At 39.5% G+C, this 27,706-nt stretch overlaps 1 protein-coding gene across 3 annotated transcripts in view; it reads left to right on the top strand.

Moving 5' to 3' along the window:
• PCSK5 (proprotein convertase subtilisin/kexin type 5) overlaps positions 1–27,706 on the top strand; it is a 302,119-nt gene that overhangs the window by 131,463 nt on the left and 142,950 nt on the right. For all 3 annotated transcript variants that reach the window (XM_030566779.1, XM_030566778.1, XM_030566780.1), the window contains exon 8: positions 17,241–17,453. In XM_030566779.1, coding sequence (XP_030422639.1) covers positions 17,241–17,453 — 213 coding nt within the window. The remainder of the gene's footprint in view (positions 1–17,240; positions 17,454–27,706) is intronic.

Below are 27,706 nucleotides of genomic sequence, written 5' to 3'. Positions count from 1 at the left end.
GCGTCTAATCTAGATGCGATATATCGATCCCCGAGCGCGCTTATATCAATTCCGGAACTCCATCAACCCCAACGGAGTTCCGGAATCGACAGGAAGAGCCGCGAACATCGATCCCGCGCGGTGTGAACGGGTGAGTAATCCGATCTTAGATATTCGACTTCAGCTACGTTATTCACGTAGCTGAAGTTGCGTATCTAAGATCGATTTCCCCTCGTAGTGTGAACTAGCCCTAATAGTAACAGTTATAAAAACATGTAAGTGCCCAGATTATCTGTATGCACTACTGGACAATTTCAAGTCATTCAAAGTTTGTTTAATTCTAAGATGTAAAACACAACATAAAATTGATATTAATAATCCCTCCTGGTCATTTTCCTGGTACTGAGCACAAGATGGGGAGCCAGGAATTCTTCAGTTCTAATCCCAGCTATGCCTCGGACAAGTCACTTAAATTTTCTGTTTTGGCTTACCTTTGTGACAAATGGGGATATTTGCTTACTGCCTGACAGGACTGTTGTGATGATTTATTAGTTACTTACTAAGCTCTTTGTGGATGGAAAGCGCTATAGGCATACTGAGTATTAATAAAGTAAATGCCACTAACAAAACTAGTTTTAATTATCCCTGGGACCTGCTGCATGATTGATTTCTTTCCTCATCTGATACTTCCATTCAGTTCAGATCTGACAGGCACATGTGGCAGCATATCATGCTTTTGCTTAATACAGTATGTGCTGTATAAGGTCCCGCTACGACAAAGCTCTTAAGTACATACTTAACTTTAAGCATGGAAGTAGCTCCAGCGACTTCAGTGGCTTAATGTTAAGCACATGTTTAAATGTTTTGCTGGATCAGGGCCTTATCAAAGCACTTATGAAAGCTCCATCACATTCTACTACTATTTGACAATGATGGCAGTGGACAACAGCAACAAAGCCTTTAAGGGAAGCTAGTGGAACTGCAGGAAGGGAAAGAAATAGCTGAATGAAATAAGAAATTGTGGGTGTGTATGTGTGTGTGAGCATCATTTCACTGAGATAATGCAATCACAAAAAAGTTATTCCCATTCACATATTAGAAGAACACAGATCTTCATTTGCTTTCTATAATTTCAAGGGCCTGATCTTCATCTAGTATAAATCGGAAGTGAAGTCAACAGACCACAGACTACTTTCATTATAGTACCAAATCATTTGATTTGTTTTACATAGATAACAGCACAAAAGATAAATTAAATTCTTCATTATATAGTTATAAATGGATTATTTTTTTCCATAAACAGTCTAGGGGGGATGTTTGTTCTTATTTCTTAGAACAATAAAAACAGTAATATTTGGAACAAGTTATATACCCTTTAATTTTTAATTTCTTTTATCTTTTTTCCTTTTGAAGTGTTTTACAAAGGATTGCCATAGGTCTCACTATTCTGAACAGTTGTCTGGGTCGCACTGTGAGACCACGTACATTTATGCTAAAGAAGTATTTTTTTTTAATTTTAGAATTAATAATTAAAAGTTTAAAATATTTTTAAAGTACCTTATCACCAGACTAAAATCAGCAGATATGTCTGAATGGAAGAAACAGATGTGTTGAGTCAGAAGTTGCTGAAAGGGTGGGTGTATTGTCTCTTTAAAACTGTAGCAAGTCAGGATAGCATTATGGAATGCTCTCAGGCAGAAGCACTATAGTGAATCAGTGAAAGAGAGATGCTGTTTTCCTTATTCATTCTAATATAGTTACTTCTTTGGTCTTAAAATAAAGCTACTCTTTCTGCTTTTTGCACTGAAATATGACAAGTGCTGTTTTTATATGGAGATTTTTCAGATCACAGGTTTACACAAATTGCTGGTTACGAACTATGCCAAATCCTCTGATTTATAAAAGCTGTTATAATAGTTGTGCAAACGAAGGTAGGCAGGCAACTCCATGCACAATTTTGCACACAGATCTTGGCCTTTCTTTTTAAAAATACTGGTCCTAAACAGTAACTACAGCAATAAATTTAGCTTCTTTGATCCTAGTTAAAGTAATAGATTGACAATTGGAAAGTTGGCAGGTTCATCTTTCAGATCAATGTAGTAGATCTGGACTTGATATTCTACTTTTGTCCTACAAGACACATTTCCCATTGATGCTAATGCAAGCAGCAATGTAGAGGCAAGATCCTTTAAGCGGATCTGAGAGGAAAAATTGTGCACAGTATGTTTAATTAAGAAAATTACAGGTGCTGCTGAATAATGACTTTGATTAAAATGTAATTAAACTGAACTAACAAAATAAAAGTGAAATGGATATATCTTTTACCACCTCTTCTTCAGGCCACTGAGAGACTGATTTTTGAAAACATGTCCAAATTATCTTTAGGTTGTATCATTCCAATTAAAAGATTCATGCAGGGTGTCTGAGAATTTTTTGAAAAATCTACTGGGCTAAGACGCTTACCAGTCCTAAATCCTATACCAAATAGCAAAGATAAGTAAGTGTACATTTTCAGAGCTCCATAGAGACAGAATAACATGCCATAAATTGAAAAAGACAAATGTGTTTTTGTTTTAAATGACATGAACTAATAGCAAAAGTTTAAAAAATGAAAAATCTCATGCAGAAATTAAATGTGCTGTACAGCTGTTGTGCAAGATCAGGATAAAGAATGGAGAAGAGAAAATGTTGTAAACTAGTTTCAAGCACCATAATTTTACATCATCTTTAGCTTAGTTTGAGTAATTCTATTATACTTAATTAAGTTCTTGAATCTAATGAGTGCTTTTGCCCTTGGAGAGTTTATTTTCAAATAGTATTAATTTTAAATGGCAAAGTTGTCTTGGCATCATACTTTCAAATGGCAAGGGATTTTTTTTCTTGGAAATGTTATAGGTACAAGCATTGTATTAGCCAGTATGGAAAATGCATCCATTCAAAAGGTCTGTGTTTTAAACGCCAGTGTATAACAAGTAGTAGATTTAATAACCTGGAAAATGAGTGTATTATAATTGCACAATTCAGTTTTAGATGAAAAATCAAGTTTAGAGCAATATGTCCAAGAGTAACATTTTTGAAGAAAAGAGTATATGAGTATATAAATAAAAAAATAAAATATACAGGCTTATTTATTGTAGTCAAACAAGGTTCTGGACAAACCACGTAATAAGGTTTTCCTCTTCCTTGTATGGGAGGAAAAATCCAAATGTTTTAAAGACTCATAGATTTTAGCGACAGAAGGAGCCATTAGATCATTTAGTCTGACCTCCTGTATACCACAGGCCATTGGTTAAATCAGGTTGGAGATAGTTCTCTGATACAGGTTTGAACATGATGTTTTGTCCACACAAGCAAGCATATTTGTAATGTAGATATAAGAAAGCGTAAATCCGTTGATATGATCAGATAGTCATGACTTTAAATTGTTCTGCTTTTCTTTTTACATGTTCCTTTGCAAAGATACCATAACTATGTTTCTGGAGAGTTGTGGCTACTGTTGGCATTTTGTGTAGCAAGGTTTCAAAGGGCTGTGACAATGAGCAGCCAGCTTCACTTGTTTTCCATTATTGATTGTGCATCATCTGTTCTGCATACACATGAGCTGCACTAAAGCTGTGGCAGAGCAGGTCATCCTTAATGAAGGGGAGAAGGACAGGCAGGGAAATCTAAATCAGGATCTTTGGCTTTTTGCCTGCATGTCAGAACAGTGGCCTTCATTTCATTCCCACTACTCTGTTCTGTTAGTAAGCTGGACATAAGCCAAAATGTTTGATGGACATTAATGATCTGATGTCGTGCTGCTGGACCTCTTGTGAGAACTTGGCTTGGTGCCTCCCCTTCCATCATCACTGCCCCTTTTCATCTCTCTCGCTTCACCAACTTTGGCTGCAGAGTGTGTGTTCAAGTGTATTTTAGAAGCAGAAGGCTCTCTTGCAGTCACTGAACAGCCCTCAAAACTCAAGTGCGAGCATTTGGGAGAGGGAATTACAGGTGGATTTATTTCTTTACAAAAATAATGCCAGGAGATTCCAGCAGTTGGACTGTGATAAAAAGATGCCGATAAAGTTAAAAGGTAGAGTGTATAAAGCTGTTATTCGACCCATCCTAATATATGGAGCAGAGACTCGGACAGCCACAAGAAGAGAAATCAGCACACTCTCCACCACCAAAATGAAGATGGTGAAGTGATTGGACACTCTGTGATAAGAAACAGAAGGAGGTTGTGAGGAGCCTAATGCAGGTTGCCCCAACTGAAAACAAGTTCAGGGAGGCTAGGCTACATTGGTATGGACATGACCAGTGGAGACCTCAGAGTTATATTGGTATGATGGTCCTTGCAATGATTGTGGAAGGAAAAGGACCAGGGAGGAAGACAAAGACTAGATATCCATGTACCTTAGAGAGACCAATTTACCTGACAGCCAGGCGTACGATCATGAGTTTTGGAAGAAGGCTATAAAAGTCGCCAACCCCAAATAGGGAAGTGGCCAGAAAGAATAAGATGATTCCAATGGTGGAGGGCAAGGTGTATAATGCATATCTGTTTAGGCAGAGGGGTTGCTGCTTGTGTTGAGGCAAACAACAGACTGTTCTGAGATATATTTAAAAATGTTATTAATTTCCTCTGTCAGCATAATTTGCATGGGTTTAAGAGGAACACGTAACTGTTGTCTACACAAAATATTCACTTTGTTGCAGATTTGCACTGGGGCTATTATCTCATTGTACAGATGAAGAAACTGAGGCACATACAATTTGCAAATGCAAATCCCAAATTGTATGTCCATGTATGATTACTAAGCAGGCAAGATGGACATGTGCAGAAGTGTACACATACTTATAAAAAGTTGGCCAAAAATGATTTTCCCAAGATCACTCATCTAAGCACAGAAATGTTCTGTTGCAGGTACTGTGTAGCCCCCATGGCTGTGACTTGTGAGCAAATAACTATTTTTTTACTTCATGATTTTGAGTGAAAAATGTGGAGCTTCTGCTTTACAGTGAATTGTGTTGGTTATTAACACAACAGAGATGATATCTCTGATAGCTTATTCTGAAGGACAGAGTAATTGCACACAACGTAGTGATGTTTGTGTTTTAATATCACAACTATACTTCCTGATAACATAAGACAATATCATTGGCCTACATCATTTGTATATGTTCATAGATTTTAAGGCAAGGTGGCATCATTGCACAGCATAGCATGGGGCCTATAGATGATGGTATGGGTAGCGCTAGACTGACCACCACTGCACAGCATTACACGGATCTGTCATTGACCACCACTCTTCTAGGGTAAACAGAATAGATTGAGCTTCTTTACCCTTTCATCGTTGGGCAAGATTTTACAGACCTCGACTCATTCTTGTAGCTCTTTTCTGAAAGCTTTCCAATTTGTCAATATCCTTTTTTAAAAGTTTAGACAACAGAACAGGACACAGTATTTCAGTAATGGTCTCATTAATGCTGAAATCTAACATAATATCACTTCCCTACTCCTACTAGGTATTTCCCAGTTTACACATCCAGGAATCAGATTTGCTCTCAGCCATTGAATTGCATGGGAAATCATGTTCAATTAGTTATTCAGTATGACCCCCTAAGTTCCTTTCAATGTCACTGATTTCCAGGATGCAGTTCTTGAAACAAATCTTTGTTTCTAAATGTATGTGGCTGTGTTAAAGCACATATTTTAGGACACTGAATGGTTTTGCAAGACTATCTGGTGCTGGGTGTGCTCTAGTCCATTCCAAATTAACGCTGCCCACCAAAACTCAGATTGGGTGAAAACCTCCATACATGTCATGAAACTAGCAGTTCTTTTTCAGTCTATGCTTTGCATGAAGCTGGCAACTCCCAGTGCTCTGCTCAAACACTCTAGATTACAAATACTGTCTTTCAATCATTAAAGTAGCAGAGTTTAGTTTTCATAATGCCTAGATGTACTGTCATACAATGCATTCTGTTTTCTTTTGGAAATAACTAGAAGATTCCTTTATAGCAGTACTCTTTGTTATATGCAGTTTTCCCATAGATGATCAGTATGTAGTGCAAAAAGAAAGTGTACAGAAAATAAAATATTGTAACAAATGTTCCTACATTAGATTCAATGCGATGTACACATACGAAAGGCAGAAAAACTGGGAAAGAAAGTTACAGGAAAGTATACCTCAATATGTCCACAGTTTCCATACAGTGTCACAAAGGGTACTGGAAACAGACTATATTAATTACAAATCCTCACACATTTGTGGAAACTGTTCTAACAAGCCAGAAGAGCAGTATGGCCTAAGGGCCAGCTTTTCAAAAGTGGCCTCTTATTTTGGATGCCCAACTTGAAATAGATTAACATGAAATACATCAGGTCTCTGACTTAGGAAAAGACTTAAGTTGGGAAGCCAAAATTAACAGACCACTTTGGGAAAAAATTAGGCCTTTCCATATGTTTAAAATGTACTCATTTCAGTGAGGATGCATTTACACAATAAAAGAATCTGGTTAATTAATAGGGGTAAAAATTGTAGGGACCCGGACACAGCAGAGCTAATTAATAGGGTAAGTCTCTCATCCTCCTTCTCCGCAGAACTGTAGGGACCTGGCACAGCAGAGTCTGTGTTTCTACTGCCTGTGGAGAGAGCTGGATTTCATGAAGCCAGTTCAAGGAGTGCCAGTTTGTACTCAAGGGTTTGCTGCATTACAGAGTGAGGTTAGGGCAAGGAAGGTGAGGCCAATAATGTGACACTAAATCAGATCACATCCTTTCTCCCCAACCACGCCCATGTGGTGGGGACAGTCCATACATGGGACTACTGCAGCCCTAAGTCTATAAAGGCAGCCATGGAGCAGCATCTCTGTTGCTGTGTCTGGGAAGAGGATTCCTTCCCCCAATTCCTGTGGAAATCCCTGTACCTATCTTTTGTACTTTTCTTAGACATGTGGATTTATTTTTCATTCACTCATGGCACAGGGGCTACAGAAGTCACCTCTGAATGGTGTCGCTGCTGAGCAGGTTGGCAGCTGCAGAATCTGCACCCTAATGTGCCATGGAGCTGAGCTCTCCACTACTTGTGAATACCAGGTGGGAATAGGAGTTTAGTGATTACCACTAGGTCTATAATTACATGGATCTGTTGGTCACAGATCCGGGTCTAGGGGGATTCAACAGGTAACTGCACAAGGACAGTAAGACCTGACTGAATCCTCGCTGTAAGTTAGGGAGGTGAATTCCATCCCTCACTCAAACCCTGCATGGCTCTCGCACAATGCCTCTTTACTTGGGCTTTGTGTGATGAGGGAACTTTACCTATTATTAACCAGAGAGTGTCTCATCCTAAATCTATTCTTGGTTTAACATGTATTTTGGAAAACCTGGATTTTTTGTTCGTTTGTTTTTGTTGGACAATAATTCAGTATGCAACATGCTATTTCTTCATAGTAATAATGAATCATAATGAATAGATAACATGAACAGATAGGCAGAATCTGTGATGCATGCGGCAGCCCTGTAGCTGGCTTTATTTTATTTTGTTTAGGAAACGTGGAAATTCATTCCAGCATTCCACAGGTTCGGATTTCAGGTTTCAGCCAACACTTTTTTGGGGGGTGGGTGGGAAGGGGGGTGCACTTTAAGCACTAATTATAGCGCTCTGCGGAATAGCTTGAAGCTATTGAACCTGTTGTTCTACTAAAGAAACAAATAAAAAATATACCAGATGCATGTTGAAATATTCTTCACATATTCTATCACCATCATTACCATGTTAATGCATAATCTGTTTTAGTTCTTCAATACAGTATATATTACCTGTACATAGAATAGTTCCACAATGACTTATTAAAGACACTGTAAATATTAAGAAGGTATACAATCCTATGAAAGAGTGAAATGCGTTTGTACTTTTTTATCTTCTTGTTTAGATTTCTGTTTTGTTTTAAGATAAGAAATTGGTGCAATTCAGAACTAAATTAAGGAGACGAGGAAAATAAACTTTGAAATCATGCATATAGCTATGGTTCTTTTTCCTTGCTCTCTATTTTCTATCTGCATGACTTATTTCCTCTACCTGGTGTAGGATTTCAAATGTATTAGGACAAAATTGCCTCTCATTGCCTGTAGCTCCCACTGCTCTAATCTCTCCAGGTCACTGGTTCTGTCTTCCTGTGTGTTTCCTACTCCTTCACATGCGGCCCCTATCTACTCCGCCCCAGAGACTGGTCCAGATTAGAAGGCGGAAAAAAGGAACTCTGGACGACATGTTGCTGAGCTCATGCAGTCCTCCCACACTGATTGCCTCCATGCATTCAGCTGGGCCCTAACAATTGTGGAGTCCCGTAAAGCATTATAGGAACTTGAAGAGAGCAGGCAGGATGCTATGGTCCAGCGTATGGGGAGCAAACTGACATGCTCTGCTGTATGGTGGATCTAATGCGGCAAAGGCAGTAAGACCACAGACTGCCACTGCAACCCTTGTATAACCGTCCTCCCTCATCCCCAGGTTCCATAGCCTCCTTACCCAGACACCCAAGAACACGAGGGGGGGAGGCTACGGGGACCCACACACTCAACCCCAGAGGATCGCCCAAGCAGCAGAAAGCTGGCATATATGAACTTTTGATTTGGTTTCTGGATCTGTCCTTCCATCCTCCTCCACCCCCCAACCCAATATCCGCCCCCACTCCACTCCCCGGTCTACCTTCTGATTTCTCTCAGTGTATTGTGCAACAAATAATAAAGAACAGTTTTAAAACAATTTTGACTTTATTTCCTTTCATATATATAGGGGGCAGGTAACTTCAAGAGAAATGAACACAACTGTCACAGTGTACCCTGCCCAGTCATGAAACTGGCTTTCAAAGCTTCTCTGATGCGCAGCGCATCCTGCTACACTCTTCTAATCATCCTGTTGTCTAACTGTGCAAAATTGGCCACCAGGCAAGTTGCCTCAACCTCCCACCCCGCCATAAATGTCTCACCTTTGCTCTCACAGATATTGTGGAGCACACAACAAGCAGCAATTACAATTGGAATATTGGTTGTGCTGAGATGTAACCAGCGCACTTTCGAACATCCAAAAGCACACTCTACCACCATTCTGCACTTGCTCAGCCTATAGTTGAACTGCTCCTTACTGCTGTCCAGGGTGCCCGTGTACGGCTTCATGAGCCATGGCATTAAGGGGTAGGCTAGGTCCCCGAGGATAACATAAGCATTTCAACATCCCCAACAGTAATTTTCTGGCCTGGGAAGTAAGTCCCTTCCTGCAGCTGTTCAAACAGACCAGAGTTGCTGAAGATGCGAGCATCATGCACCTTTCCCAGCTATCCCACATTGATGTTGGTGAAACATCCCTTGTGATCCACCAGTGCTTGCAGCACCATGGAGAAGTACCCCTTGTGGTTTATGTACTGGTTGCCACGGTGTGCCGGGCCCAAGATGGGGATATGCATTCCGTCTATCGCCCCACTGCAGTTAGGGAACGCCAGCGCATTAAAGCCATCCACAGTGGTCTGCACATTTCCCAAAGTCACTACCCTTGATAGCAGCTGGTCAATGATTGCGTTGGCTACTTGCAGCGCAGCAGCCCCTACAGTAAATTTGCCCACTCCAAACTGATTCCCAACTGACCGTTAGCTGTCAGGCATTGCGAGCTTCCACAGTGCTATGGCCACTGGCTTCTTAACTGTGAGGGCTGCTCTCATTTTGGTGTCTTTGCACTTCAGGGCAGGGGACAGCAAGTCACAAAGTTCCATGAAAGTGGCCCTATGCATACGAAAGTTTTGCAGCCACTGGGAATCATCCCAGACCTGCAACACTATGCGGTCCCACCAGTCTATGCTTGTTTCCCAAGCCCAGAATTGGCATTCCACAGCATGAACCTGGCCCAATGCCACCATGATCTCCCAATCACCACATGCTGTGCTTCTAGGAATGTCTGTGTCCATGTCCTCATCAGTATACTAATTGCACTGTCGTCGCTCCCTCGCCCGGTTTTGCAGGTACTTGCACATACTGCTGGATAATGCACGAGGTATTTACAAAGGTCAAAACTGCAGTGGAGATCTGAGTGGGCTCCATGATTGCCACGCTATGGCGCCTGCATGGGTAATCCTGGAAAAAGGGCACGAAAAGTAGGACAGCTGTTCAGTTTGAGATGGCCAATAAAAGGCAGTAAATGGTTGTCTTCTGTAGCTTTCACTGGGTCAAGGAGCTCGCTAGAGCTGCAAGAGTGGGAGAACAGAGTTTGCGGCAGAAGCTGTGTGGCTCAGTTCACGATGGCTGAAAAATGGCGGGGAATTGTTGCCATCTGTAGCTTCCCGGGGAGCTCAGGACCGACAACATGGAAAAATTAGCTAGTTATGCAAGAGCAGGAAAGCAGTTTGTGGCGGAAGCTGTGCTGCTCGGTTCATGGTAGCCGAAAAAAAGGTGGGAAATGGTTAGATAAAAGAGTAGATAGAAAGATGAGAGGACATGCGAGGTGGATTCATAGTACCAGGAGACAGGCGGTGCACCATCTGCTGGCAGTATAGTGTCTGCTGTAGTTTTCACGGAGGGAGGAGCAAGTAACGGCACACACACAGAAACACCCGCAAGAATATTTTTGCGCCATCATGTACTGGGAGCTTAACCCACAATTCCAGTGGGCAGTGGGGACTGCGGGAACTATGGGATAGCTTCCCACAGTGCACCGCTCTGACATTCAATACTAGCCTTAGTACTATGGATGCACTCCGCCGAATTCACGCGCTTTAGTGGGGACACACAACACCGAATTTATAAAATCTCTTCCAAAAATTCGAATAGAATAAGTTCGAATTAATTTCATACTGTAGACGTACCCGTAGGCAAAAGAACACAAAGATGCACAAGCAAGAGTAAGGAAGCCTTGTTTGTAGAATAGTGAATGAATACATGATTTTAACTTTCGAGAATGGTGGGATTACCTCTTGCCTCACCTGCTCATGCTTCGCATATTCAATGGAAGTTGTTTCAGAGACTACTTAGAAATGCCTTGTGGACCACTAGTGGTCCATGGACCACAGTGTGTAGATAACCACTCTACAGTGATGTGTACTGTGACTGTCAGTAAGGTATCAACTAATAAAGCTATAGCAAAGTATAAACTTGGAGCAATGGAGGCTCCTTTAATATTGTTGAGGAAGTTTTCCATGTGTCTTTACAAAAATGTTCATATTGGCTCTGATTCCTGGCAGAATCTGGCCCTGAAACTGGATTAAGTGGCCCAGAAAGGATCACACCAGTGTAAGAGTGATCCTCGTGTGGTGCTGAGCTGCAGAAAAGCCTTTTACACCACTGGCCTTCCCTGCTGCTAGCAGTACAAGGAAAAGAGAATGGTCAGAAGAAAGTGGGCATGTTGTGAGCTCCTGTGCCACCACTGTTTTCCAGACGTTTGTGGCCTTTTGCAGCTGGGATCAGTTAGAGCAGCTCTCATGCACAGTCTGTGCACATCAGTTATACCCAGAAAATATCTTAGTAAAATTCTTCACGTACCTAGACTGATCATACACTAAATGTCAGTGAAGCGTTTTTTCTTTTCTTGTCAGAATTGAAGGCTGAGGGTTTTTGTTGTGTGGTTTGATTTTTTTTTTTTTTTTAATCAGACATTTTCTGAAAGCTAGTGACAAAGATAAAAACAGTAGGAGAATATCTCAAAAAGTACACTGACAACCACAAGTAGGGTTGTGGAATGCTTTACAGTAGTTGGAAGAGAGTCAGTAATACTATATTGCAAAGGCAAGACATGAGAAGACAGAGCTCTGTACCCAGAGGGGATGACTGATGCATTTTTATCTGACATCATTGGCATGAGCACTCTGAATGTTCTGCTGCACTCACATTCTAGCCCATGCCATTCCTCTACTATAATTCACATCACTGACTAGTGTTTTGCTTCTGTCTAAAAATGTGTGTCTATATGGTCTGTAAATAGAACTTTTGCTTTCAAGTAATAAAAGATACAAAACCTCTTGGCAGCCCTGGAATAGACTTTTTGTCCTGACACCCTTGGGCATCTGGAGCATGACAGATGGTAGATTTAGCCAAATTGTAAAAGCTACAGTATGTTACATGTGTGTTTATCTTAACTTTGTAACACAGTCCAAATGTCTCTTATTTAACTTCATATGTTGAAGAGAGACCAATTTTAAACTGGGTTCACATACAGTAGGACCACTAGTGCTGTTGTTTTGAGTAGGTTATTTGGTACCTAGAGTTACTAGCAAGTTTATAATTTCCTGAGCATGAGTGGGTCCAATGAATTGAAGTGGGGTGTGAGGTTAGAGGAGAAAGGAGACAACCAAATAGTAATCAAACAATAGATAGTAAATGAAAACCAGAGCATACTTACTTGACATTTTGGGCAGGTTGAATTCAGTTTTTTGTTTGTTTTTTTTGTTTGGTTTTTAAAGACTGTCATTTGCTTTGCCAAATAGCTTTTAGGAACAAGATCTTAGCATATTGTCTAGACTGAAGGCTAAATTCCATTGTTTTCTGTGAAATGCTGAGTTGTTAAATATACCATATTGCAGTAAGTTAGAGGAACTGGAATTCTTTGCTTCATGTGGATTAGAGGGAGGATTTTTTTTCCCCATTAGTCTATGGTCCTGGTATTTATTTTTTATGGAAACAACATTAATTATGAACCTTTATTTTTTAAAGGCAACACTGATTTTGAAAAAAGAACCGGAGTACTTGTGGCACCTTAGAGACAAACAACTTTATTTCAGCATGAGCTTTCGTGAGCTACAGCTCACTTCTTCGGATGCTCATGCTGAAATAAAGTTGTTAGTCTCTAAGGTGCCACAAGTACTCCTGTTCTTTTTGCGGATACAGACTAACACGGCTGCTACTCTGAAAACTGATTTTGAAGAAATATATTTTTTATACATGTAATAAGTGTTTACCAAAAAAGTCACAACAGAAAGGTCACCTGGGATGCAAATAGTCATTATTCCTGTTCTTCAAAGCTTTATATGAATTAATAAAACTTAAGTTGGTTTTTATTATTTTTAAGTATTGCACTGCAGAATTTCTGTCAGGCCTCCTTTTTGGCAGCCCTCTATCTTGTTCAGGAGCAAAATTTGCTCATATATCTATTTCTACCTGCAAAAATCTCATTTCACATTGTTAGTATTATTTATTTATTTTATTATAGCACTATCAATGTACTAGTGCTTTACAGAAATAAGACACCTTTCCCTGGACAGAGGAACTAATAATTTGAGACCTGTTCCTGCAACACTTTCCTCATGAGAGCAATTTTTGGTTTGCTGAGAAATTCCACTGCAGTAATTGTAGTAACAGGGTGAATCACATGCATAGGGGTTATGGGATCTGTGCCCAAATTAGCCAGATGCAGCCATTTGAGCTGACCAGAAAAATATTTTTTCCTGTGGATAATTTCTACAAAAATGGAAACAAAGTCATGTTTAACTTTTTGATGAAAAACAGAAAATGGAAATAGTTATATTCCAAAATGCACTTGTGGCACCTGATGGGAGTTGTAGTGTGTGTGCCTCAGGTTCTCATTCTCCTTTATAGCATGGCCTCTCTTATTGGACAACATCTCCCAGGACAGACCATGGCCTCACCTCTTGGTGAGCAGAGGCTGTGTATCATGGTGGTCCCTGCAGTGCTACATGGGAGATGAAGTCCAGCTGGAGAGCATGACTTGCAGGGGAGAAAGGGGATGTGAGGCACATGAACAATAACTCTCATGAGGCACTGCAACAGTATATCCAAATTGATATATTTCATTTTTTGACCAAAATGCAGAAACGTTTGTTTTGGGGGGATTGGAGAGGTAGGGTTTAATGTAAAATGAAAAAAATTCTGCAAAAGCCATCAGTTTTTGTTGAAAACCCAATTTTGTATTGCATACACTCCTTGTTCTGAAATGTACAGTAGAGTGTGTGTGTGGTGGGGGTTGGGGGGGGATACAGGAGTTATTTTCTCTTGCTTTTTGTTCATTTGATAAGTGTGGCAAATTGCCGGCACTATTATGATGGGTCTCATGCTTTCTCTTCTTTGAGGGAGGTTCAGGCACCATTTCTTGCCCCTAAATTGGAATATTAATTGCCCCACTAGTGTCCTAGAGGAGGGGAGTGGAGAGGGAGGGACCTGGACCCGCCCTTTACTCCAGGTCCCAGACCAGGGGCCCTGAGGATAGTGGGGAACCACTTGAACTGACGATTCCTTCCCCTGGGCTACTTCTCTCTCCTGCCCTTCAGCTTGTGGGGGCTTCCTGCACAAGCTAGGTGTCCCTTACCTAGGGTCTAGGACTTCTTAGCCCACCGCAGCACTTCTCCAACTGTCCTCTGCTTCCCTTCAAACTGTTCTCTGCTCCAAGACCTATCCTTTCTGCTCCAACTCTTCCAAACTGTTCTCTGCTCCAGCTCCCACACTGTCTGATTGAAGCATGGGTTTTGATCATGTGACTGACTACAGGTGTTCTAATTGGCTTCAGGTGCTCTAGTTAATCTGTAGCAAACTTTCTTCCCCTTAGAGGGAATAAGGCTCCCTTCTAACCCTCTTCTGTTGCCCTCTGGCCATGCTATATCACATAAGAATATTGTAGGGCCAGACAGAAGTGTGGACATCACTCTAGAGTGAAAATTAGCAGTGACAAAGTAGTCTAAAGTGAACTTTGAGGAAGGATTTAAAGGAGGAGAGTGAGGTAGCTTAGCACTGGAATAAAGAGGCTACCAGTGGTTAGAGGCTAATGTAATCAGCAGAAGTCAGCCAGGATCATAGTGAAAAGGAATGAACAGCAGCTCTTTGACATGATCTTCCAGTCCCCTCTCAATCCTAAAGAAGCTCCTGAACCTCAAATCCATGGGGATGATGGAGTGAGTTGAGGCAGTAGATGGATGCTCTCTGTGTCATCAACCTGCCTCAAACTTGCAGGTATTCTCAAGCATAAACTACTTTTCCCTCAGTCACTATTTCAGGAAGGGGGAGAGGGAGCAAGACCAAAATTAGGGAGAGAGGTGACTAGAGGACAGATGGACAGAATGAATGAGACAAGCAATAGTTCATAGGTCTGATATAAAGCCCATGGAATTCAGTGGAAAGACTGCCATTGACTTCTCTCAGCCTTGGGTCATGCCCTAAAAGGTAAAAGGGTTGTGAAAAAGCAGAACACAAAACAGCAAGGTGATGTTGCTCTTTCTTGGGTTCACGCAGAGAGGGATGACACCTGGAAGAGATGAACAGACGGAACAAGAGTCTACTGCTCTGATCCAGATGTAAAGACAGAGCGATGATGGAGCAGGGAACACAATGAACTGAACTTTCCTTGTTCAGGAGCGGCACTGTTATATGAATGGTCTGCTGGGGCATGGGTGCACTTGATAAGAGCAACCACAAAGTTTGCCCAGCATCATGTTGCTAGTACTACCATTTGTGTATGTGTAAAAATAATGTCAAAATCAGATGCTGTGGTGTTCGTTGCTTGAATTGAAGCCCTGCAAAAAGTCCAGTACTGCTCCAGCCTTTTAAACAACTACATTGTAATGTACCTTTTTATCACTGAAGCAGCTCAGATCAGCCAAAGAAAGAAAAAGAAATTGAAATAGTTATACTTCCTGGCTGGCTGGACTGGTCTTGTCAGGAGCATGTGGATTTCATAGTACATTTAACTTGGCACCTTGGGATATTTTTTCCTCTGTTTGAAATGTTTTTTAATGAAAAATTGCATTTTAAAGACATAACCTTATGTAAACACTAGCAAGGAGAATTTGATATTTAAGTTATTGTGTTGAGGAGAAGAATCTCTACAGGTACTGAACTTTTATTAAACTCACAAAGTGAAACTCATCAATGTTTGTGAATTCAAGCACATATATCTGCCAGAATCATGAACCGCGTTTTTTTTTTCTTACATTGATTTAGGCTCTATTACGCTCAGCAAAAAATGCACTAATGAAAACCCCCTGTGCATCTGGATTAGATGAATCTTTGAATTGCTAATTGTTTAAGATTCTCTTGGTAGATATCCAACAGCTGTCTTTGTGTCATTTGCAGCACACAAATCCACTCTGTTTAAAAAAAACCAAAACATATGTACTAGTAATTTATTCATGATCACAGAAACCGAAGTGGCATGTGGCATAACATTAGTTCATCATACATAGGAATGACTCTACCACTTATACAAACCATATATTGCATGATGTGCTGCAAACAAATAAGATATAAATTAGGCTATTAACTTAATTGTAACCCTTGGGCTTTTTCCTTTGCCCTCAAAAGAATTAATAAATAATAAAATGATGTCATTTTTCAGAACTAGAATTAAAGACATGTTTACTCCTTTGATTAAAATCTCTATCCTAATTAATATCATAGTGTTTGCTAACAGTCAGTGAATTTATTTAGATTATGTAAATTATGGGAACCTTATATGTTAACCTGTTTATCTGTCTGCATGAAGTGCCTGGAATATGGAAAACCACAGTTCCCTGCTAGACAGCAGGCATGCAGCATGTTGATCATCTTCACCCTTTACATCAACACCAAATCGAGAACACCAAAATAATTATGGATTCATTTTCACTCCCACTACATTTATTTAGACTCGCCTATTAAATTTTCTTAATATGTATATCTGTTTTAGGTCCTCATTCAGCAGTTTACTTAAGCGTGTGCCTAACTTCAGTTAGACTACTGACACGGGGCCATAGTGCTTAATGCTAATCTATTAACAAAGCGATCCTTGCCTGTCCATTTTTGTTTTACATTTACCATTTATAACATTTGTGCAACTGCTCCAGTGTAGTTCCTGGTACTTGATATTACTCAAACAGTACATGGCATCACTTGGTAATTCCAGAATGAGACATTCGGGAGAACCCTTATAAACAATTGGTTCTGTTTGTAGCTACAACATGCTCTTCTTTTGTTTGTTTGTTTGTTTACTGTTTAAATCTAGTATGATACATTTAATCCATGTTGTGTGTCTTCTGCATTTCTCTTTGTAAGGCTGGACAGAATAGACCCAGACCTACAAATAGAATCTGAATTTAATTTTTGTTTTTAAGGTCATGTTTATTCATCTCACTCATGGTTTGAATTTGTGAGGGTTAGCTCTTACCTCAGCTAAACTCTGGTTTGTTTTTTTTCACAATCTTCCACAGTGAGCTCTTTTGTCTTTTTAAGGGGGGCAGGATTTGGAGTAAGGGCCCACATGCTTACCAAGAAAAAAAACATTAATCAAATCTTTCCTATTGTTTGTAAACAGGGACGAAATAAGTTAGGTTCCATTTTTGTTTGGGCGTCTGGAAATGGTGGAAGAAGTAAGGACCATTGCTCCTGCGATGGCTACACCAATAGCATCTACACTATTTCCATAAGCAGCACAGCTGAAAGCGGAAAAAAACCTTGGTATCTGGAAGAATGTGCATCCACTCTAGCTACGACTTACAGCAGTGGGGAATCCTACGACAAGAAAATAGTATGTGTTTGCCTTTTTGTAATGCTATTTTAATTGTATGTGGTTTTGTATTTTCTATAATGATTTTTAAGGGAGGGCAAAATGACTACTAGGCTTTTGTGTCTACGTGTGGGCTTGTCTGAAAAATGTTAATCCTTGGTCAATATGGTATATATTTGTATACAAGTTTTGGACCAAGAATTTGAATATAAATTTCTGCCACTGTTTGTAGCTCCTTCAGCCTCCTTGTATTCTGACATCCATAATGCTACACAATACATCAGGTATGGTCTAACTAACCCTTGTGTGGTCTTTATTTTTTAGTTGGAGAGCCCTCCTGAAGTTCAGATAGTCTGTCAACTTCTGTTTTGCCCCTTACTCTTCTCAAACCATTATTGTCACTCCCTCAAAAATATTATCAGATTCATTAAGCACGGCCTTTCTGCTGGCTTATCGGCGACCAATCTATACCTGTTCACTGTGCTCTTCATAATAAAAAATCACAAGGTGCTTTTCTAATACTGAATATAACTTATACTGGCTAGAATCTTTCCTTGCTCCCTCCTTAAGCATTGGTTTCATGATACCTTATTTCCAGTTCTTTTCTTATTGCTAATGAGGAGTTAAAAATTCCTGCTCTAGCTTTTTAAAAAAATTTAAATACAATCTGCTGTGTCTTTCAAGATTCTGGGATGCTGGCCATCTCTTACTGGAATCTTCCCTATTTTCAGATGATCTAATTTAAAAAAAAAAAAACTTGTTCTGAGGTAACTTTCATTCCAGTAATTTTTCTGTTCTCTCTTTGCTTCTCTCCACAAAATCTTTATCTCCATTTCTGGCATCTCTCCTTGTTCTCCCCGAGAGATAATAAAGCAAAGAAGTCATTCCATTTTCTAGCAATACTCACTTCTGTGATCAAATTTCCCATACGATCCTTTCAAAGACCTGTGCTAACCTTTTTTTCAAAGTTCAATAAAATTAATAGATTCATGAATTTTAAGTTCAGAAGGGATCATTGTGATCATCTAGTCAATGCTCTTGCATGACTCATACAACCAGACTTCCCTGAAATAATTCCTGCTTCAAGTCCAAGTTGTTAATAGTTCATTACCCTCCCTGTTAAAAATTGGTGCCTTATTTCTAGTCTGGATTTGTCTAGCATCAGTTTCCAGCTGTTGGATCTTGTTATACCTTTGTCTGCCAGACTGAAGAGCTCTCTAATATCCAATTTCTGTTCTTGGTGTAGGTGCTTATGGACTATGATCAAGTCATGCCTTAACTCTCTTTGATAAGCTAAATAGATTGAGCTCCTCTCTCAACCCTCTCCAGTCTTTCTACATGACGTGTGGACACCAGAACTGGACACAGTAGTCCAAAGCAGTCACCATTCACAGTACCAGATATGCGGATTCATATAACCTCCCTGTTCCCACTTGATATTCTCCTATTTATATTGTCACGCTCTCTGGGATGGCTCACAACTGTGAGTGCCTACCCCAGGGCAGACTGTCAGAAAACAGGGAAGACACCCAAAGCTGGTGATGTGTTCTATAATTCAGTGTCACCAAGCAAGTACCAACTGTGAGCTCCTGGATCACTATACCAGTCCTACCATGGAGTCACAGACAGTCCCTTAGATGCTCCACTCTGTCTTGCCGCCCAGACAAACCAGACTTAGTCATAAATGGTCACTTACACCAAAGATCACTTCACATTTAGGCTGCTCCCAGTCTCAGGTGATCAGTCACTTACCCCAGATCAATTGGTACTGTGGATCTTACACCCAAGACAATGCTGGCAGCCAATTCTATAGTAAACTCACTAAAGATTTATTAGCTACAAAAAGGAATGAGAATTATTGAGAAGTTAAAATGGGTAAAATATATGTACAGGTGAGTCACCATCTATAATTCCAAATGGTAGCAGAAAGGTAGTAATCTGCCAATTTCCCCAAAGTCTGTAAGGGCTACCCAGAATAACTCTGGATCTCCATCTTCTCATTCAGTCGTTCTGCCTTGTTAGAATCCAAACAGTCCAGAGGGGAACGATCTTTCATTAAATCCATTCTTATAGCTTCTTCTCACAGAAAACTGAGCTAAATGGGTCACTCCCCATGTGGGTTTTTCCTTTGATTGCAGAAAGTGAGGAAAGCAGTTAGAGTCTTTGACCTCCAGTCATCACGCACAATGACGATTTGTTTTGAAATTAGCACTTTTCTGTTAGAGTTCTTCATTTGCATTCCACAAGGTCTCTTCTTGTTTGATGGGTTATTTAGTTACAGGGGTACACACAATGTAAATGTTTGCTACTACATTATAATAGGATACAGATAAGTGAAAACAATGCAACTAACATTCCATTAGTTTTCATAAAGTTTAAACATCATATACACTCTTGTACATTTAACAGTTACTTTGATCTAAACTAATACACAAGTGAGTTGGCCTGGGACTCTGGCATGAGCTGGCATCTGGTCTGCTAGCGGCGCAGATACGTCCAAGAATCTCATTAGCCTTTTTAGCCACAGCTCATGCAAGCTCATATTCCTCTGATTATCCAGCATGAACGTCAAGTCTTTTTCAGAATCACATTTTGCATGATAATGTTCCCCATTTTGTAAGTATGGCTTAAGTTACTGGTTGCTAGAGGCATGGCCTTACCGTTTGCCGTATAAAAACAAATTGTTTGCTTGCACCCAGTTTACCCAGCAATGCAGATCACTCTGTGTCAGTGTCCTGTCCTCTTCATTATTTCCACTTCCCCAATTTAGTGTCATCTGCAAACTTTATCAAGTAATGATTTTATGTTTTCTTCTAGATTATTGATAAATATTTAATAGTATGGGTCCAAAAATTGATCCTTGTGGGACCCCATTAGAAACATACCTGCCTAGTGATGATTCCCCATTTACTATTAAATTTTGAGATATCACTTAGCAAGTCTTAATCTATTTAAGATAGTAATCCATTTTATCCTTTTAAAATATTGATGCAACATTAGCTTTCTTCTGGTCCTCTGGAACTTCCTCAGTGTTTCAAGATTATTGAAAACCAATTTTCACAGCCCACTTAACAGTCCAGGAAGCTCCTTGGCCAGGGTAGCTGCTGTAGAACGTCCTCTTTAGTTACTGTTGGAATGGAAAGTATTTTATCATCACATGAGATGAATGCATCTTCTGTCTTTTTCCCAACTATAGAGATATTTATTGGATGCTTCTGCCTTTTCTGTGATATTATTTGTAATTCTGCCATTTCCATCAAGTAATGGATCAACATCATTTTTAGGGTTGCTTTTGTTCCAGATACACTTAAAATACTCCTTCTTTTTCTCCTTGCTATAGAATCTATAGCCTGACAATAGATTTCCACTTGTGTCCTTTTACTTCCCTTGTCAAATTTCTAACTTCTAATTTATATTCATTGCTATTAACTTCCCTTTTTTACATTTGTTTTATATTATATATCAATGCTTTCATTTCCCCTCTTAGCCAGGCTGGTTTTTTAGCCAGTGTAACCTTCTTTCTTGATTGTGGAATTGTGACTTTGGGATCATCTAGCAAAACATTCTTAAACTCTTGGCAATATCATTCATGTTTTTCTGCTTAAATTCTTTCTCCAGCCTGACTTGTGTTACATCTTGTGCAATCCTCCCATTCTTCTTCAATCATAGTTTTCTCAATCATTTTCTTCCATTCTTTTAGGTAAGACTTACTCCCTGTGTTTACACTTAAACAATCTCATTACATCAGGGCATTTATATTGCTTACTTCTGAGATGTCTCTCACTTCTGAACCAAAATTACCTCCACACATTTTTGTTATTATCACACTTCTATTATTGTAAATTTACTTGTAAGTTGAATCATGAGAATAAGGTTAAATAAAATGTTGTCTACAGATATTTAATCCTACATAGCTTTTAAAATTTATTGCATTATATTTCTAATAGTGATAATGCTTTGCACTCATATATTGCCCTACTTCCAAAAATCCCAAAGTGTTTTGCAAATGTAAATTTAGCCTGGTGAATTAGGGAAGTCTGATGCCCATTTTATATAAAGGCTTATATGGCAAAGATATTAAGGTCTACATTTTCAAAAGTGCCATTTTACTTAATTTAGAATGCCAATTTGAGACATCTAGAGCCTGCTTTTCGGTGGAGATGAAGAAATGCCACTTTTAGTTGAAGTCAATGAATTCTGTGAGCTCTCATTAGTTCTGAGAATTGGGTCTGGCAGCTGGTATCTCCAGTGATCCAATAACCGTGGGCTGATCCAGCTGCATACATGTTAATCATTTAAGGCATGTGCAGTGCCAGCTGCCATAGGAGATTACAGTACTCCCTTGATTCTTTGCTTATTATGGCCCAGTTCAGATCCTGGCTACTCTTGTTCAAACCACCATCTGTTTGCTTAATGGCCACACTGTAAGGGCCTGATTCTCCACAGAGTTATATCAGTTTTATACCAGTGTAACTCCACTGATTTCACACAGTGAAGAATCAGGCCCTAAATATTCCATCAAAGGCCTTTTCCTCTTCTTCTATGTTGCACTTTATTACCAGTTGACTCGTGAGGTCCATAACCTCTCCTCAGGATGTTTTACTGCTGGTAGCTGGCACCTCAAGCAAGCGTAATCCCCTCTGACACTTCCAATAACAAAGAAAAACATTGTTCACTGAATGCAGGAAATAGCTTTCTCCCACAGTATTGTATACAAACCAGTCACTTTCCTTTGGACAACATTTGTGTTAGTTCTTATATTACTCTAAGGTCATCTCTAAAGAGAGATGAGGTGAATTTGCAGAACCAACCCTTTAACTGAAAGAATTTAAGAGTTACAAGTAACAGCTGTAACCTATCAATCAGTGTCCTCTGAGCGCACACATAGAATGATGACCCTCTCCCCCATCTTTCTCTCTCTTTCACATCTGTAGTAAACCACCATTATAGGGTTAAGGATAAGGATAATCTAATATCACCTCTCTCTTCTCTGACTTGCTCGCTATAACACACCTTTTCCAAAAGACCTATTAACCTTAATGCCCCCGGTAGACATTTTGACTAATACACACAAGTGAAAATCATCACCAGAAAACGTAGAAAATTTCTATACAAAGCCAAAAAATCATGGCGCTAAGATGATGCAAATTCAATTTCATTATGAAATCATACAGCTTTTTGCTGCCTCATGTCTCCCATCCTTAGTTTTTATATTGTCTGCTTAGATGGTCAGTCCTTTGAGGCAGAGACCTCATCTTCATTTTTTTCCACAAACTGACCAGGACTTGTTGGTGCTGTGTATATATATATATATAAAGAGCAAATAACAATGGAAAAAAATAAAGATTGAAATTTGTATATAATTCAATTTAATCTTGTCCTGAAGCCTGTACTTCATACCCACCCACAAAAGGAAATTAGATAGAAAGGGCTTGATGGCTTCCTCGTGTGCAATAGCAGCAGCAGCTTTCTTAAGATTAGTGACTTTCCTATAGGTCTGTCTAATTAGATGTGATAGTTCAGCTTGCTGTACTGTGTGTATGAGATTCTTGCTTTTAAGAAAGGAGAAGATATGTTATAAAACACAATCCACCATAAAAATCCACCCTAAATATCCTAGTGCCTGATTCTGATCTCACAGAAGATTTACATTAGGGTAACTGATTTAAATGACGATACTCCTCATTTATTTCATTGTAACTGAGTGTAGAGTTGAGCCCTCAGTATATTATGAGTTTTTAACAATATAGTAATACAGAAATATCGCTGAGTGACAGCACATTGTTCTTCTGTCTCATCTGCTTTATAGTGTCAGATTGTACAAATACAAAGCAGAATTAACCAGGGACAGGAGTTTGAAAAATCTCAGTGAAATCAGCATATTAGTTTGTGCTGATTATGCTGTATTCCTATCCAGTTTGTATTATTGGCACCTTCTGAGTTGGACAAGTAAACAGTTCCCAATCAAGCAAAAATGCTAGTGGTATTGGGTGTTCTAAAAAGGCACTTGGTAGTACGGTGAGTAGAGAGAGGAGGTATGTAAAAGCTGATACAGATATCTCCTGGTTTCATCTTATCCTAAGAAAATATTCTTTGTGGATAACCACTCATTTTTTTCCCCTTTACATGTTTTTTTCATCCTCACAAACATGCCATGTGCTAGAATTGTTCTTTTTCAATCTGGTATAATCAGAGTTGCTTTAGTAACATAGGCAAGTCTCTGATCTCATTTACTATGATGAAGATATGGAATTTACATTTACATTAAAGTAAGTGACACAAGAATCTGCCTTGTACAGTTCTAGCCAGCACTTCTTACACAGTCAAAACTCTCACTTACATTAATGTCCTGCACTAAGACTGCATTAAGGATGAGGCCAAGAATACATATTAGTTATTACTATATTGTACTGCACCTGTCAAAAATCTCTGTTGCATATTTTAGACTGGATTTTCAACTCTTGACTCCCACTGTGTATGCACAAAGTACACCTGCCTTTTCAGATGCAAAGACTGTGCACGTATTCCTTTTAAATAGTTCAGTGCTACAACTGTTATCAGATGTTTGCAGGAGCAGCTGCAAAATGAAGGCATAAGTGTATAAAGCCACAATTTGGGACACAGATAAATGGAAGCCAAGTACAGGCCTGTTGAAAAATGTACTCCTTTAAAACAATTATCATTTGAAACACATACTGAGCATGAGACTCTAAGGATCTCAGCAGAAGTAGATCTCAGTAGAAATGTGCCTAGGACACTTAACTGTAGCAAATTCCTCCCCTTCTAACCTCAGTGTTACTGAGGAGCTCCAGAAGGCATCGTGCCCCCTTCCCCCAGGCAGAAACACTTCTACGTATTGCCCCTAGAACCCTGCATCTCTGCACCACCTCTTGGAATAGGCTGTATTTAAGGACACAGTCTAGCTCTATATGTTTATATGGCCTTTATCTTAGCAAAGGCACTACACAAATAAATAATAACAGTACTATCAGTGTACTGTGGATTTACTCAAATATTTTCTGTTAACAATACTGGTGAGTTATGCATGAAAATCCTCCACTCACTGATGAAATTTACAATCTATGGTATACACAGTTGCTTCTTTCAAAAATTAATTCAGTGCTCATCAATACCATCTCTTGTCAGTTATTAAAAAATACTCCCTCTGTTCAACTGCTCTTGTAAAGCAGATATAATACAACATGGCACCTTCAATAGAAAGTGGTTTGGGATCACATGACACTGGGGTGGGGGAGAATTGGCAACTACAGATTTTCATTAAATGCTTCTCATTTTAGAAGACAGGTCTGTTCAAGCTGACGTACCCGTAGGAATTACCTCAGCAGGTAAAAAGTGTTTCAACCACAGCTAAGGGCTCAAGACATGAATTATGAAATATCTGGAAATAAGAGGCTTAGGATGGGAGAAGTGATAATGTTCTCTGCAAAGGAAAATCCTATTTTTGACCTGAATAACTAACTTTCCCTACAGCTATAACTAAGGGAAGATTGATAACATAACCTGAATAATAACTGTACAAAAATGACACTTCTTTAAATCTTCAGAGTCGATTGTACCAAGCCGTTACAGTAGTATCTGGGTCTTTCTTTTATAAAACTGCACTTAGTCTGAAAACCACCTGACTCTCATATACAGTAAAGAGAAAATATACTGTGCTGATAATGATACCTTTAAACTGACCTTTGTCATGGTGCTCTAAGTTGTTAATTTCATTTTGATTAAACTGTATCTTTACCAGCCAGTATATAATTGCTTTAAGTCAAATCCAGTTGTTTTCTTCTGTTGCTGGAAGAAAGATGGGATGATTGTAGCACAGGCATTATAAAATATTACATAGCCTGAATTTAGACTTGTCACTGTTTCCTTAGATCAGCAGTTGTTACAATGATATATAAAACCTGTGAGGGCATTGTACTTTAGGTAAAAGATCCAAAACTGGTGCCCACGTCCACTCACACTGTTGAATAGAATGACAACTTTCATACACTAATGTCAACTTCATGTCCCTGGCAGGCCTCATCTCCTTGTATTATGATTAATGATATTGCCCTCGTGTGGTCCTGGAATCTCGAACATTTTTTTCTTCTTGAAGCTTGACTGCTTGTTCGTGGTCCTGCCTCTTTGTTGCTAAAGATAGACACAAGGCTTCTCTGACAGTGCACCCTTAATGCTGAAAAACATGCCTTAGATTTCTCCTGTAATTTACATCTAAACATCTCAGCTGCTATCAGTAACCTCCCTTTGAAATGGCTCAGGTAGGATTTCCACTTAGGGAGCTTTTGTTACACATTTTCTGCTGCAATATTTGCTGAGTGAAAGAGAGAGATAAGGGATTGTACAATGTCTGCTAGGACATGGGACAAACAATGCAGCATAAGAGTGCAATGGTTTTATTGCACTTGTTATTCATGGGCACTGCACACGTAAAACTAAGGCTACATCTACACTATGAGCTAGTGGTGTGATGGACAGCTCGCATAGATGTACTCATGAGCTAACACTCTAAAAATAGTAGTGTAGCCCTGCTAACATGGGCAGTGACAGTGAGCGCACGTGCTCGCAGCCCCAAGTATGTACTTGTAAGATGCAGGTCGGTTTGTACTCGGGGCGGCTAGCACAGTGCCATTCTGTCCATTCTACCACAGCTACACTACTATTTTTAGCTTGCTAGATCAATGAGCATGAGTATGTCTACACAAACTGGGAATTGCACTCCGAGCTTGTAGTGTAGATGTAGCCTCAGAAACACTCTCCTCTCTTTCTCCTGATAGATAGATATGTAGATAACATCAGACAATATGCTTTCAATGAGAGGGCTAAATAGTGTCTTTCAAGGCAAAACCACTGTCAAGGGAGATGAGGATGCATGAGCTCCTGCATGAGCTCCTGAAGGTATCACTGTGCTGCAAGCAAACCCAGTGCTTCTTGGAGTGCAGGGAGAGTTCAGTGGCTGCACTGCTCTTTCGCAGGGTGCAGTAGTTCTGCTGGCCACCGTGTGTGAGAGAGTGAGCATGTACTATTCATTCCACTTTATTTTTTCCACTCTTTTGGGGCCGAATTTTCAGGAAAAGGTGCCTGAAGAAGCCCACAGAACTTAATTTCTGTACGTAGTTGTGTATGCCTTGGCCATTTAGATTTCACCTGCAAATACTCTACCTGATTTGCATTTGCACAGTAGACACAGGGCTTCTGGAGCCCTCTTGCTGTAAATTTGGCCCTTTAAGTTTCCCTTTGCCTACCCCCTTCTGAAGAATATAAAGGAAAGCATGTCATTGTGTTAGAAATTAGTTGCAGTACAAAATCAATTTACACCAGGGTGTGGAAATACAGGATTATTTTCAGCACCCCTTTTACAATATAAACTAGTACACACACTTAGTGCTTCATTGATACTCTAAATATCCATTGACTAAATTGATGAACAATTGTTAAATGAGAGAGAGAGTCTGAAAATTTTATTTAAAGATTTTTACAGGTCATGGACAGAATAAAATGATTTATTAAGAATTCAAAAATAGACCAAAATGGTTCTTTCCAGACTTTTGAGAGTTTGGAAGTTGAGGTTGGCAACTCAAGTAGTTTAGAAACATGATTTTCTAAATGCCTTAGTCAATTTTTTCCCCATCTTTCAGCATTATCTCTGAGTGAGTTCACCTGGTGCCTACACCATGTCACCTCATTGACTCTGTGTTAACTTCTGCTCTTCTGAACAAATATATATATATATATACACACACACACACATATATACACATACACATTAGTAACACCAAACTACCATCCACTTTTAATAAATGCTTTCTCATCTGCTCATGTGATATGTGACTTTTTGACAATGCATAATTCAGCTGGCTACTAGGTTAAAGCTAGCCAGGTATCTTTGTATTCTTTTGTAAGCGTTATTTGTGTTTATTTCCATGCTTTTCTCCTAGTCTTTTCTAGTGGTCTTATATGTAAAATATAATGCTCATGAAAGTTGCTGAGTGGCGAGCCTGGGAGACCAAGAAATTTGTATAGTCAGGGAAGAGGTGCACTACCTGCAGCAAAACTGCAAGCTTCTCCCCACTACCCACATGCTTCCCCATTAATGACTTAACCTAAAGACACCTAAAGTGTTAGGAAAGCCAGTCCAGTTTTTAACCTATCTAGTGTTTTTTGTGATATAGGCCCTTGTTCACAAGGAGCTACTGTAACACCACCGACTCATTGCACATATCCTCTTGAAGAATTGTAGATAATAAAAACTTTCTGTT

This window comes from Gopherus evgoodei, chromosome 6, assembly GCF_007399415.2.
Source record: "Gopherus evgoodei ecotype Sinaloan lineage chromosome 6, rGopEvg1_v1.p, whole genome shotgun sequence".
NCBI lineage: Eukaryota > Metazoa > Chordata > Testudines > Testudinidae > Gopherus > Gopherus evgoodei.
Note: the sequence above shows the minus strand (reverse complement) of the source record. Positions and strands in the feature narration are given on the sequence as shown.